Source organism: Orcinus orca, chromosome 2, assembly GCF_937001465.1.
Source record: "Orcinus orca chromosome 2, mOrcOrc1.1, whole genome shotgun sequence".
NCBI lineage: Eukaryota > Metazoa > Chordata > Mammalia > Artiodactyla > Delphinidae > Orcinus > Orcinus orca.
The window spans coordinates 82,644,224-82,659,240 of record NC_064560.1 but is presented as its reverse complement, the minus strand read 5'-3'; the positions used below and the strand labels follow the sequence as shown (position 1 = coordinate 82,659,240).

At 51.7% G+C, this 15,017-nt stretch overlaps 2 protein-coding genes across 4 annotated transcripts in view; both read right to left on the bottom strand.

Moving 5' to 3' along the window:
* Positions 1-15,017, bottom strand: part of UBE2Q2 (ubiquitin conjugating enzyme E2 Q2) — a 369,008-nt gene that overhangs the window by 38,309 nt on the left and 315,682 nt on the right. The gene's annotated exons all lie outside the window — the stretch shown is intronic.
* The window catches only part of TMEM266 (transmembrane protein 266), a 144,161-nt gene that overhangs the window by 52,634 nt on the left and 76,510 nt on the right, over positions 1-15,017 (bottom strand). For all 3 annotated transcript variants that reach the window (XM_004276351.3, XM_049706610.1, XM_049706609.1), the window contains one exon: positions 13,776-13,849. In XM_004276351.3, coding sequence (XP_004276399.1) covers positions 13,776-13,849 — 74 coding nt within the window. The remainder of the gene's footprint in view (positions 1-13,775; positions 13,850-15,017) is intronic.

The following is a 15,017-nucleotide window of genomic DNA, read 5'->3' as shown; positions in this document are numbered from 1 at the left end:
AGGCCAGAGTCTTGGCAAAATCTCCAGGATAGTACCATTTATTATTTACTATAATCCAAGCTCTCGTGCCATTTTACAGATGCACAAACTGAGGCTGAGAGGGGCAGGTAAACCTTCTGGTCCCCAGGCCCCTCTTCCTTCCCACCCCAGAGGCCTCATCTTTTCCCTCAGCAAGCCCCGCTCTCAGGAGGGACTCCCCTCATTTCTCCCAAGGGAAGGGGCTCAGGCTTCAGGCAGCACGAGGGGAGGATGGGAAGTCCTGACCCTCTGCATCTGCTCCAGGCCCTGCCTCGCTCAGGTGGCAGCAAGGACTCCTGGCCTCCTGCCGCCTGAGGCCTGAGCCCCTCCCCTTAGGGGAATCGGCCTCTTTCCCTGGGATGAGGCCTGATGAATTTCCTAGGGTTTAGGAACCCTGGGAGATGCAGGCAGAAACACCTGCTCGTCTATCAGACGCCTTTGAGCAAATTTTTCAAAGGCACCCCTTCCCCAAGCAGAAGGAGATCCCCTGGCTCACTGCCTGCTGAGCAGAGTGGGGGCTGGCACCCTTGCTCCCTGCAGAGCCATCCCCAAAGCCGGGCCCACCGGCCGGGGAAAACGGAGCAGCACACATCTCGCCCTGAGCTTGTGCCCCTGGAAGGCTGCAGCCGGTGGCGTTGGGGAGCGGGGTGCTGCACGGCTTAGGGGAACAGCCTGGCCTGAGGAAGACACACGATGGGCAGCAGGCCGCTGGGGGCTGACCCCTGGTACTTCCTCAAGAAGCAGATGTACCCTTGGGCAAGTTTTTGCTGCCAAGACGGCTACAGGCTCCCTCCTCTGCAAGCCCCCGGTTAAACTAGAGAAGCAAAAGGAAGACATGGAGTCCGGGATCCAGCTACAAGGAGAACTTAGGAAATGTGAGGAACGTTTGTGGGGGCTAAAAGCAGTCTTGAACTGGTTTGCAAAAGAAAGGTTTGCTAGATGACATGCACAGGTTGAGGGGTGATTGCAGGCAGCACCAGGGTGCCCCCTGGGGTTAGGCGTTGATAAAACAGGAGTAGAGCCCGCAGCCACCCCTTCCCTCCTTCACCCTCAAGTCTTCCAAATCTGTGCGGAAGAGGATGGTGAATGGAGACTGCCTCCTCCCTAGGGGTCTAAGGATGACTCCCTTCCAAGAGGCAGCAGCTGATATCTCCAGGGACCTGGGCTCCCAGGCACACTGGCTGCACTGTCTCCCGCCATGCTGGGTTCATTTTGGCAGAAGGTTCCCGGCTACCTTAAAAGAATGGGTTCAAGACCCACAGGGTAGAGCACAGTGGTGACAACATGACCAAACGGCAGTGAATTAAGCACTGACATGCCCTGGCTGTGTGCTCACCGTGCAGGGGGCACCGTGCTAGGCTTGGGTGACGAAGGGAGAAACTGGAACCCACGTGATGTGCAAGGTCTGTCCCAGAACTCCCTCTGGGCATATGAACATCTCCACTTCCTCCACCCTGAAACATCTCTCACTGACCCCATGTTCTCCCAAGTTTCTGAAGAGATGCCTCCACTAAACCCACTGCAGTCTGATGCCAGCACCCAACATTCCAGGAAAACTGCTCGCCCCTGGTTACCAATGACCCCTCAGCAGCTTCAGGTGTGCTGCCGGCTTCCTTGTTCTAGAAGGCCTCCTTTTGCTTCCAGGATCCCACACCCTCTGGGTTCTCCTCCCACCTCCCTGGCTACACCTTCTCAGTCAGCTTTCCATCCCAAAATTGTTTCCTGGGGCTCCATTTCTTCTCCTCTCACGCTCCCTTATCCCCGGACAATTGCACCCTTGGCTTCAACTCGCACCCAACACCCTGAAGCCCCACCCAGTCCACGACTCCAGCTGAGACCTCCTCCTGCAGCAGTTCCCAGGCTTAGCACAGGGCATCCCCACCCCCTCTTAGGAGGCCAGCCTCCCCCGGAAGTCGTGCTCACCCTCACTCTTGCTCGCACGTGCCCCCTCCCCCAGGATGGCCGGTCCCCAAGTCCTGCAGAGTTTAGCTCCTCCAACTCTGTCCAGCTTGTCCCTTCCTCCGTCCCACTTCCACTGCTCTGGGTCAAACCTTTAACCTCTTACAGCTAAATGGCACCTTCTAAATAGTCTCCAAATTCCAGTCTCCCCCCACCTCCGACCGCTGCTGCTTACCAGCTGCCAGAGGGATTCCTCTAAAAGTCCAACTTCATCACCCGCTTCTCCCGCCTGGAGCCTCCTCCCCACTGCCTTCAAAACAAGACCCCCACTCCTGAGCAAGACATGGAGGGCATTTCATGACCTGGCCTGGTCCCCAGGACATCTCTCACCATTCCCTGCTGTAGTCAACAACCAGGCACGCTGTGGTCGCTCACGCTGTCCCTTGTCTGCTCTGTGACTGCTGCCTGAAGGTCCTCTATCCCCACCGTGCACTTAGCACCTCACACATCCGCAAGCAGCCTGCTTTCCCTCTGAGGTCTCCTACTGACTGCAGCAGGAGACTTAAGCTCCATTTCCGGTTCTCTCATTACACACGTCCCCTTGGCGGCTTCCCAGTAGACCGCAAACACCTGAGCTGGGCCTGCACCTTGATGATCAGGGCAGAATCCTCACGCCCAGTACCACCTACAGCACCTGGCAAGGAGTCACTCAAAAATGTGGGCTGAATGAATAAATTAGCAAGAGCTTCCATTTATCAAGTCCTTCCTCTGTGCCAGGCTCTGTATTAGGAGCTAGGAGGTTAATTTTACGTGTCAACTTGGCTGGGCCGCAGGGTGCCCAGATACCTGGCCAGACCTCATTTGGGGTGTGGCTGGGAGGATGTTTCGGATGAGATTAGCATTTGAACTGGAAGAATGAGTAAAAGCTGATTGCCCTCCCCAACGTGAACGGGCCTCATCCTATCCAATCCACCTGATAAAACCAAAAGGCAGAGGGAGGAAGGATTTGCTCTCTCTGCTTGACTGTCTTTGAATTGGGACATTGCAGATTCCGACGTGCACTGAGATGCGCATCATCAGCTCTCCTGGGCCTCCAGCTTTTGCCCCCTACAGATCTGGGGCATTTCTTGACCTCTGTCACCACGTGAACCAAGAAGCTGTAAATCTCTCTTATTACATAAATATACACATCTAGGTTATATTTGTTGGTTTTGTTTCTCTGGAAAACCTAGACTAATAGAGGGACTTTATACACATTATTTCGTTTCTCACAAAATCCCTCTAAGATGGATATTTTTAACCTCCTCTTACAGACAAGGAAGGCTGATGCTCAGACAAGCTAAGTGACCTCCCCAGGACCAGACAGCTGGCAGGAGGCTGAACCAGGAGGCTCAGAGCCTGGGCCTGGCCTTCCCTCTATGCCACTGGCCCACATGAATGAACTGCCGCCTGGGTGGGAGGACACGCCACGACAGCCAGAAACAGCCAGAAGTGGTGTGAGGCGAGGGCGGAAGGGAGGACTCTGGGCAGGAGAGGAGCAGGGGGCGGCGTCACACGGGCTCAAGGGCCACTGCTCTTAAACCCAAACTGAGTCACGCTGAGATGGGGTGAGTCTGCAGGGCTGTTGCTGTTTATAACAGCAGAAAACGGGGAGAAATCCCACAAGTCCAAGATGAGGGTTAATCTGGGGACATCGTACAATGGCTGCAGCCACTGTATGGCAGGGGATTGCCAAAATGTTAGGATTTGACAAAGCTGGATGGTGGGAACACATGTGTGCATTAAATGGTTCACTATGTTTTTGATGTGTTTCAACTATTTGCTAATTAAAAAAAAAAAAAAAAAACACCAGGTAGAATCCCAAGCACGTGGTTGTAAAAATATGTACATGAAAAGACATTTACAAAATATTCACAGACAAAAAGTGCGTTCCAGAATACCAGGTCCACTATAACCCCGTTTTTCTTAAGGAAAAAGTGTGTACGTACACACTTGGGCATTGAAAGAGGCTCACTGGGCGTAAACCAAGTTAATAGTGGTTGTCTGTGGGCGATGAGAATGTCCAGTGACTTGGTCACTGTCGACGTAAACCAAGTGAATAGTGGTTGTCTGTGGGCGATTTGGTTTTTCTCGTTTTGTCTTGTCTGTATTTTCTACAATGGGTGGAATTATCTTTGTAAACATGAGGATTATTGTTATACATCAGGGTGATGAGACGGAACCTTGTGCTTATCCAGAGGAGTCACCAGGGACCCAAACTTTGGGTTGTCCGTGTGGTGGCCTCTCAGCTCCTTCTGAATGTCACCCTGACAGCCCGGCATGAGGTCTTGGTCTGTGTCTGAGGCCAAGGGTCACTGAGAATGTGCTTCTTCCCTACTAGGTCCCTCCTCCAGGAGGTAGAAGTATTAGCCCAGCTCTCCCCACTTGCATGGATCAGTTGTTGCTGAGAATGTGGTGTTAAGTGGAATGTTCTGGACCTGGGATTATTTCTACAATCTCAGAGCTGGAGGGAGGACCTTAAAGGTTACGTTGCATGGCCCAACCACCTTCCAATGATTTTTCATCCCTTGTCTGGTAGCCCAATGAGCTGGTCATCTAGCCTGAGCTTGCAGACTTCCACCAGCGGTGAGCTTGACATTGTCTAAAGCAGTACATTCCAACTTGTTTAGAAAATTCATCTCTATATCCAACTTTCATGCTCCCTAAGATCATTGTCAAGGTCATGGCAAATGAAAACAAGATTTTGAAAAAGAATTTCTCACATGTTTAATTTATTCATGCCTTCATTGGTGGGTGTCAGATGCCCAGCCCTACACCAGGTGATGGGGGAGACAGAAGACTATACAGGCACACCTTGGAGATATTGCAGGTTCAGTTCCAGACCACCTCAATAAAGCGAATATTGAGTATGGTAGCTCCTCAGAAAACTAAAAATAGAGTTGCCATATGATCAAGCAATCCCACTCCTGGGCATGTATCCAGACAAAACTATAATGCGAAAAGACACATGCACCCCTATGTTCATAGCAGCACTATTCACAACAGCCAAGACATGGAAGCAACCTAAATGTCCATCAACAGGTGAATGGATGAAGAAGATGTGGTACATGTACACAGTGGAATATTACTCGGCCAAAAAAAAAATGAAATAATGCCATTTTCAGCAACATGGATGGACCTAGAGATTATCATACTAAGCGAAGTCAGAAAGAGAAGGACTAATACCATATGATATCACTTATATGTGGAATCTAAAATACAACATAAATGAACATATCTAGGAAACAGAAACAGATTCACAGACATAGAGAACAGACTTGTGGTTGCCAAGGGGGAGATGGGTGGGGAGGGAAGGATTGGGAGATTGGGATTAGCAGATGCAAACTATTATATATAGGATGGATTAACAACAAGGTCCTATTGTATAGCACAGGGAACTATATTCAATATCCTATGATAGGGGACTTCCCTGGTGGTGCAGTGGTTGAGAATCCGCCTGCCAATGCAGGGGATCCGGGTTCGAGCCCTGGTCTGGGAAGATCCCACATGCCGCAGAGCAACTAAGCCCGTGCACCACAACTACTGAGCCTGTGCTCCAGAGCCCGTGGGCCACAACTACAGAGCCTGCGTGCCTAGAGCCTGTGCTCCACAGCAAGAGAAGCCACTGCAACGAGAAGCCCGTGCACCACAACGAAGAGTAGCCCCCGCTCGCCGCAACTAGAGAAAGCCCACGCACAGCAACGAAGACCCAACACAGCCAAAAATAGACAAGTAAATAAATAAATTTATTTAAAAAAATCCTATGATTGGGGCTTCCCTGGTGGCGCAGTGGTTGGGAGTCCGCCTGCCGATGCAGGGGACACGGGTTCGTGCCCCGGTCCGGGAAGATCCCACATGCCGCGGAGCGGCTGGGCCCGTGAGCCATGGCCGCTGAGCCTGTGCGTCCGGAGCCTGCGCTCCGCAACGGGAGAGGTCACAACAGTGAGAGGCCCGCGAACCGAAAAAAAAAAAAAATTCCTATGATAAACCATAATGGAAAAGAATATTAAAAAGTATATCTATATGTATAACTGAATCACTTTGCTGTATAGCAGAAATTAACAAAACACTGTAAATCAACTATACTTCAATAAATTAAAAATATATTTTTAAAAGTGAATATTGCAATAAAGCAAGTCAGGAATTTTTTGATTTCCAGTGCATATAAAAGTTATGTTTACACTACACTGTAGTCTATTAAGTGTGCAATAGCATTATGTCTAAAGAAATAACGTACATACCTTGGTTAAAACATACTTATTGCTAAAAAATGCTAACCATCTGAGTCTTGAGCAAGCTGTAATCTTTTCGCTGTGGAGGATCTTGCCTCGATGTTGATGGCTGCTGACTGATCAGGGCGGTGTTTGCTGAAGGTTGGGTGACTGTGGTGATTTCTTAAAATAAGATAACAAGAAGTTCGCTGCTTGGATTGACTCTTCCTTTCATGAATGATTCCTCTGCGGCAGGCAATGCTGTCTGATTGCATTTTACCATAGTAGAACTTCTTTCAAAATTGGAGTCAATCCTCTCAAACCCTGCTGCTGCTTCATCAACTAAGTTTATGCAATATTCTAAATCCTTTGTGGTCGTTTCAGCAATCTTCACCAGCAGTAGATTCCATCTCAGGAAACCACTTTCTTTGCCCACCCATAAGAAGCAACTCCTCACCTATTAAAGTTTCATCATGAGACTGCAGTAATTCAGTCACATCTTCAGGCTCCACTTCTAAGTCTAGCTCTCTTGCTACTTCTACCACATCTGCAGTTATTTCTTCCACTGAAGTCTTGAACCCCTCAAAGTCATCCATGAGGGCTGGCGTCAACCTCTTCCAAACTCCCATTAATGCTGCTATTTTGACTTCTTCCCATGAATCATGAATGTTCCCAATGGCATCCAGAGTAGTGAATCCTTTCCAGAAGGTTTTCAATTTATTTTGCCCAAATCCATCAGAGGAATCACTATCTGTAGCAGCTAGAGCCTTACAAAATGTATTTCTCAAAGAATAAGACCAAAAAGTCAAAATTACTCCTTGATCCATGGGCTGCAGAATAGATGTTAGCAGGCATGAAAACAACATGAATCTCCTTGTACATCTCCATCAGAGCTCCTGGGTGACCAGGCACATTGCCAGTGAGCACTAATATGTGGAAAGAAAGTAGGTATCAACAGTGGGCTTAAAATATCCAGTAAACCCTACTGTAAAGAGATGTGCTGCCATCCAGGCTTTGTTGTTCCATTTTACAGCACAGGCAGAGTAGACTTAGCATGATTCTTAAGGGCCCTAGGATTTCCAGAATGGTAAATGAGGATTGGCTTCAGCTTAAAGTCACCAGCTGCCTAAGTCCCTAACAAGAGAGTCAGCCTGTCCTTTGAAGCTTTGAAGCCAGCACTGACTTTTCCTCTCTTGCTATGAAAGTTCTAGATGGCATCTTCTTCCAGTAGAAGCCTGTTTCGTCTACATTGAAAGTCCTTTGTTTAGTGTAGCCACCTTCATTCATGATCTTAGCTAGATCTTCTGGATAACTCACTGCCGCTTCTACATCAGTACTTGCTGCTCCACCAGGTACTTTTAGGTAATGGAGATGGCGTCTTTCCATCAACCTCATGAACCAAACTCTGCTAGCTTCCAACTTTTCTTCTGCAGCTTCCTCGCGTCTCTCAGCCTTCACAGAATTAGGGCCTTGCTTTGGAGTAGGCTTTGACTTAAGGGAATGTTGTGGCTGGTTTGATCTTCTATCCAGACCACTACAACTTTCTCCATAGCAGCAGTAAAGCTATTTCCCTTTCTCAGCCTTCGTGTGTTCACTGGAGTAGCACTTTTAATTTCCTTCACGAAAGTTTCCTTTGTATTCGCAACTTGGCTAACTGTTTCACGCAGGAGGACTAGTTTCTGGTCTGTCTCTGCTTCTGACATGCCTTCCTCACTAAGCTTCACCATTTCTAGCTTTTGATTTAAAGTGAGAGATGTGTGACTCTTCTTGTCACTTGAACACTTAGAGGCCGTTACAGAGTTATTAACTGGCCTGATTTCAATACTGTGTCTCAGTGAATAGAGAGGCTGAGGGAAGGGAGAGAGACTGGGGAACAGCTGGTGGGTGGAGCAGTCAGAACACACAAAACATTCATCGATTAAGTTCGCCGTCTTACAAAGGATTCATCTCCAAAATTTACAAGCAGCTCATGCAGCTCAATATCAAGAAAACAAACAACCCAATTCAAAAATGGGCAGAAGACCTAAATAGACATTTCTCCAAAGAAGATATACAGATTGCCAACAAACACATGAAAGGATGCTCAACATCACTAATCATTAGAGAAATTCAAATCAAAACTACAATGAGGTATCACCTCACACCAGTCAGAATGGCCATCATCAAAAAATCTACAAACAATAAATGCTGGCGAGGGTGTGGAGAAAAGGGAACCCTCTTGCACTGTTGGTGGGAATGTAAATTGATACAGCCACTATGGAGAACAGTATGGACGTTCCTTAAAAAACTAAAAACAGAACTACCATACGACCCAGCAATCCCACTACTGGATATATATCTGGAGAAAAACATGGTCTGAAAGGATACAGCACCACAAAGTTCTTTGCAGCACTGTTTACAATAGCCAAGACATGGAAGCAACCTAAATTCCATCAGCAGATGAATGGATAAAGAAGATGTGGTACATATATACAATGGACTATTACTCGGCCGTTAAAAAGAATGAAATAATGCTATTTTGCAGCAACATGGATGGACCTAGAAACTGTCATACTGAGTAAAGTAAGTGAGATAGAGAAAGAGAAATATCATATGATATTGCTTATATGATACAAGTGAACTTATTTACAAAACAGAAACAGACTCACAGACTTAGAGAACGGAATTTATGGTTACCGGGGGGAAGGGACAGTTAGGGAGTTTGGGATTGACATGTACACACTGCTATGCTTAAAATGGATAACCAACAAGGACCTACTGTATAGCACGGGGAACTCTGCTCAATATTATGTAACAACCTAAATGGTAAAAGAATTTGAAAAAGAATAGATACATGTATATGTATACCTGAATCACTTTGCAGTACACCTGAAACTACCACAACATTGTTAATCAACTATACTCCAACATAAAATAAAAAATAAATTTAAAAAAAGAGAAGCACAACCCTCTTGCCTTCCATCTGATGACTGAGGCTCACCAGGGCCCCCCTGGGAGGAGGGAGCAGGCAGGAGAGGGACCCCTCACAGATCCAGAATCTTGGGGTGGCTGCTGATGTGCACAGATGAGGGAGGTCCTGACTCAGTTTAGTTTGGCAACGGCCCTCGCTTGGCACACAGCACAGGTAACCCAGCAGGCCAGACTCCCTCGAGACCCAGCGCAGCCGACGACAACTTTAAGAGACAGTGCCGGGGAGAACGAGGTGGCCCTAATAGCTGATGTTAAAGGAAACCTTGATCAACTGACAGGTGGATACACAAAATGTGGTCTATCCATACAATGGAACAGTATCGAGACATCAAAAGGAACAAGGCACTGATGCATGCTACAACGTGGATGAACTTGAAACTGTGCTGCATGAAAGGGCCAGACACAAAAGGTCATACATCGGGCTTCCCTGGTGGTGCAGTGGTTGGGAGTCTGCCTGCCTATGCAGGGGACATGAGTTCGTGCCCCGGTCCGGGAGGATCCCACGTGCCGTGGAGCGGCTGGGCATGTGAGCTGTGGCCGCTGAGCCTGCGCGTCCGGAGCCTGTGCTCCGCAACGGGAGAGGCCACAGCGGTGAGAGGCCCACGTACCACCAAAAAAAAGAAAAAAAAAAGTCATACATCATACAATTCCAGTTATATGAAATATGCAGAAGAGTTAAGTTCATAGAAACAGAAAGCAGGTTAGTGGTTGGCAGTGGCTGGGGAAAAGGGGGGATGGGGGAGTGGCCACTTAATGGGGACAGAGTCTCCTTTGGGGGTGATGAAAATGCTTTGGAACTAGGAAGGGGTGATGGTCACACAACACTGTGTGTGTGCTAAAGGCCACTGAACCTTTAAAATGTTTTGTTATGTAAATGTCACCTCAACTGAATCCTAATAATAATAAACAGGAGGAGGACGAGGAAGAGGACGCAGCAGCTGCAGCCGCTGCCTTGAGGCTCCTGTCTAGAAGGCCGGCTGTGGGTTGGCTTTCTCCTCTCCCAGGAAGAGCAGGGCCTCTCTGCATCTCCACCCCAATTAGGGGATGGGGCCGACACCCCATGACCTGTACTAAGGCCCTGCTGCAGGGTAGCCCAGCCTGGCTGGGCCCCAAGGCCTCCTGCAGTCTCAGGAAGAGAAGTTGCTGGCCTCCCTGGTGGCAAGTGGCTGCTGGGCCTGGTCTCAGACAAGGGCAGGGGGGCACTTTGGAAACACCGTTAGCGTAATTCTCCATCTGGATTCCAAAGGCTCTGCCCCATCTCGGTGCTGCAGGGCCCCATGGAAGTGGGATGACCCTGCCTGACCTAGCACGGCAGGACCCAGAAGCCTCCCAGGCACCCATTTGCACCTCGGGCCCCTGTCGGGCACCCACACAGCCTGACTGGGTGCGGGGCGCCTGCTCTCACCTGCCTCACTGGTGAATAGCTCGGCCTATTTGAATAGATGTCCTCAAACTGAGGCCAAACCAGCCCTGCACTTCTCTTCTGTGGGCCTAGCTCTGTCCTCCAGGGCATCTTCCCTGGAGCCGCCCTCAGAGCTCTGAGATGGGCAAGGATGGGCTGGCCCACTGCACACCCACCCCGAGGCCTGCATCTGTCCCACCTGCAGGCCTGGCCGGTTTCTGCTCCTCCTATAGGCCTCAGTTTCCTAACTCACAAAGTGTCCCGCCCAATTCAGGGGCTGTCCTAAAGCTCAGCTGGGACAAGGGGTGGAATATCGCTCAGCACAAGGTGAAAGGCTGCCTGGCATCAGGAGTCCTTTGGGTTGGACTTTCTTGGAATTTGCCTGTGACACCACACCCATGTTAAGTCATCTGGCTCGGACTGACCCCCACCCTTGGCCTGCAGCCATTTCCCAGAGGAAGAAAGGCCAGCCCCGAAGGGGTGGCATTCGCTTCTCCCTAGGTGAGGCGGCGTGCCAGTTGTGCTGGGTTTGTAGTCAGAGGTATTCCAGGGCTGGGCTTTTTCTTTCTCAGTTGCTGGTCCAGGCCCTTCCCCCAGATACTTGGTCTGCTCCCCACCTGCCGGCACTAGGGCCATGGGGAGGATGCAGTGGTGACGGACCAGAGGAAGAGTCCAGAGCCTTGGGCCGCTTTTGGTGGGAACTGGCTGTGTGACCCTGGGCTGCCGTCCTCGTCCATGTGGTTTTAAAGGGACACTGCTGGCATTTTCAGCAGGCAAATAACGCAGGGCCTGCTCTGTGGCTGAGGGATGTTTGGCTGCCCTGGCCCTTCCCACTAGAAAGAGGGAGTCACCGTGCCCCAGTCATTGTGCCCCAGTCATTGTGAGAAGCACAGACACCTTTGCACATTTCCAGCCCTCCGGGGAGCAGGGGGAGGGGGCCTCTATGGGACTGTTCTAACCTCTTCGGATGCTAGGTTCTCCTGGGAGGTCCGTGGAAACCCCGGCTTGCTAGCTGGGCTGCCTCCTCACGAGATCACTGGGTACCAGCCCCTCTGCTCACGCTGGGCTGGGTGTACTGGGGGAGGCAGGTCTCCCTGGTTACTTTCCTGTTACGCCTCTATTATCTCTCTGTTACTCCTCTGTTACCCCTCTGTTACTCCTGTTACCCCGTTACTCCTCTGTTACTCCTCTGTTACTCCCACCTTACAGCTCCACCCCCACCCTCACCATCTCTAACCAGGTCCAAGGTCACAGTCATCCTCCGCCAGCCCCCAGCTCTCCCTGCTGAGCCTGTGGGAAGCCCAGACTCTTCCGTGGCATGGGGGGGGGGCGAAGGGGGGGATCTGAGGCCGCCATTCCTCTGCACTGTCGCTTGTCTGTTTCAGGTGGCTCGTCTTCGGCAGTGACAGGAAGGGAATGCCAAATTAACACTGGGTGATAAATTCTGCAAAGCCAATAAAACGAAAGCAGAGGGATAGATGGAAGAACCGCAGCAACTGATTAAGCATTTTTGTTGGCAGTCACAGACACATGGCACATTTTCCAAGGTTTGCATCAAGGAGACATCTGGCTACAGCCCATGTGTGCATGGGAGGGAATCCCAGTGAGCGGAGACAAAGGGGGCCAGGAGGGCAGGACCCTCCAAGGGGCAGCAGGCTGGGGAGCAGGCACTATTCGGGGGTCTGAGGCGCCTCCAGGGCAATGACCTCGGCGAGCTGTTAGGGACGCTTCCCAGGAAGGGCAGTGTCGGAGTCCTCGCCTGCCAACCCCGTGGGCTGCGGGAGCCGAGGCCTGGGAAAGAATGTTCCATGCTTGGAATGCCTGCTGACCAGCCCCACCACACCCCACACCCAGACTCAGGATGCTGCATTCAAGGCCTGAGGCGCAGGCCTCCCCTGAGTCTGAGAGAGAAAGTGCGTGCCATTAGATGGGGTCAGAGCCAGCCCAGGAGGACCTTGGGGTGCCTAACTCCTTGGGCTCCCTGATCACAGTACAAAAAACTTTTCCTCCGTACCTCCACCCACAGCATTGCTCTCCCGGAGCATCCTTCCTCCTTCAAGGCCCCGCTGGGCTCTGGGACTCAGAGCCCCCTCTGCCTCTGAGACCCTTGCTGGTGTAAGCTGCGTGCGTGTGTGTGTGTGTGTGTGTGTGTGTGTGTGTGTGTGCACGCGCACACGTGCAGGCATACATGCCACCCCAGCAGGCTCTGTACCGTATTCCTTTCTTTCCGCCCACGGTTGCTGACCATGCTGAAAGGCCCCACTGGGGCTCTGCATGGGCTAATTTGGACCTGTGGTCGTGGGGCCGAGGGCACACACAGGGAGTGGGCCAGTGGCCAGCTGACTTGGGCCCGTCTTCTGTTAGGAGGAACAGGATTTCCACACAAAACTCTCCAGTCCTTCAAAGACCCGCCACCGCACATAGGATGAAGCCCAGTCTTCTCGGCTTCCCCTGAAGACCCTGCCGGGAGCAGCCCCAAGTCAATGCCCCTGAAACACAGGCCAGGGGGTCACTGTGAGAGGCCTCACCCCCATGTCAAGGTGGTGGAACTGTTCCCACACATTTCAGACCCACTCAGGGCTATCAGCTCCCACCAAAACCCAGGGTCCACGAGCTTCCAGGTGCTTTTTCCCTCTTACCTCACACATAGAGATACGGACTCGGGCTTCATCAGCTGGCTCTAGCAACGGCGAAGGGCACCCATGCTCCCTCATCCCAGACACGTGCCCCTTTGCTCCCACAGAGGGGGCACAGCTCAGTCTAGCCAGACCGTGTACCCACTGAAGTACTGGGTCCAGTCCACTGCCCAGCCCTGTGACTCCGCCCTCTCTGCCCCCTGGGCCTCGGCCCCGAGGGGCAAGTCACCTATGTACCCAGGACCATGGCCACAGCGTCCTAATCAGTCTCCCCACCTCCAGCCCCCTGGGCTTCAGCCCGGCCTCCGCCTTCTCCTTACCGGTCACACAAACTATTTGCTCTCCTTCAACTATGTCTCACTCAGTCTCACCTTCACAGATGTCACCATCTACCCTCACCTGGACGACACCTGCTCACCGTCTGGGTCACTCGCTGAGGCCCAGCACAGAACTCAGCTCCCTGCATCGTGTCTCCCTCTTTGCAGCCTCAAGGTCTGGCAGAGGGTCTGTCATTAGAAAGTGTTTAGAGAATAAAGCTTGGTCTCCCCGGGCCAGGAGTCGCCCTAAAGAGATGGTCACGGGGCCCAAGTCTCGACCTACCTCTGAGAAGAACACTGAGAGAATGACCAGACTGATCCAGTGTATCACGCCAGCAAACTGGAATGCACTGGAAACTGCAAAAGCACAATAACAGGGGCCAATTTTAGGAGCAAGGAATTAGGTGCAACTGTAGAGGGGCCCTCACAGCGCGGAGGCAGGCCTCCAGGAGCCCGGAGCATGAGTATTTAGAACTGGATGCATTCGGGCCAGAGAACACCAGGCAGCTTTAAGGGGTGTCTGTGATGGAGGTGGTGGGAGGCTGGTGGGCCAGTGATGCTGTTCTTCCCTCCATCCAACGGGCTGCCTCTCAGAGCTCCAGCTCCGTCCCATCAGCCGCCGTGGGCTTTGCGCCCAGAAAGAAGCCTTCCAGGGGAGCCTTCCAGAGGGAGCAGGAAGACACCTCAGACCTGGGTGGGCAGCTTCGGTCAGATCGAGATGAGCTTCCAGAAATCCCCACAATTCACCCCCAAAGCACTGTGCACTGTGAGTGGGGCTTCAGGCAAGCTTACTCTTCTCATTCTGAAAATTCTGAGTGGCTGAGACGGCGGCGTCAGCCAGGGTCTTCTGGGGGAGAAGGCAGGAGCCGGGACTGGAGAGGACACCAGTGGTGGGGCAGGGTGTCAGCCTCCCGAAAGTGGCAGAGCGAGCAGCTGGGGGCTGCCACGCCTCCGGACACCAGAGTATGAGCGGGGAGAGCTATCGGCCACTGAAAGCTCCCACCTCCCCTTCCACCAGGCAATCTTTGGCATTAAGGCAGCACCTCTGGCAGGCCCTTTCACAATACAGGGGCCGTGACCAGCCTCTGAGCTGTAGCGGAGCGTAGTTTATCAGGGAGTAAGGCCAAAAGTAGGGTGCTGGGGCCCAGGACAAGGTCAGGTGGGCTCCGATGGAGAGCGGGTGGGAGGGGATGCCCCCTCAGAGGACCAGCCTAAAAGAGATACTGGTAGAACATCCCCGGACAGTGGGGCAGGACTAAAACAAGGTGCAGGAATGCAGCTGGGAGCACACTTCCCTCTGGTCAGCACGCAGCTCAGATCCCCTGGGGGACAAGGAAAGATGCCCAGAGCTATCAGTGGGGTGGGCTGGCCGAAAGAGAGGAACCCACAGCCTCCCCCAAAGCTCTGACATCGGCAAGCCCTGGGGGTGGGTGGAAACAAGGCCCTGGAGCATGTCCTGGGGGAAGGAGGCTTCAAAGACAGGTTCCAAGTGGGAGACTTTGGGGTTCCTGGCTTTGGACCAATA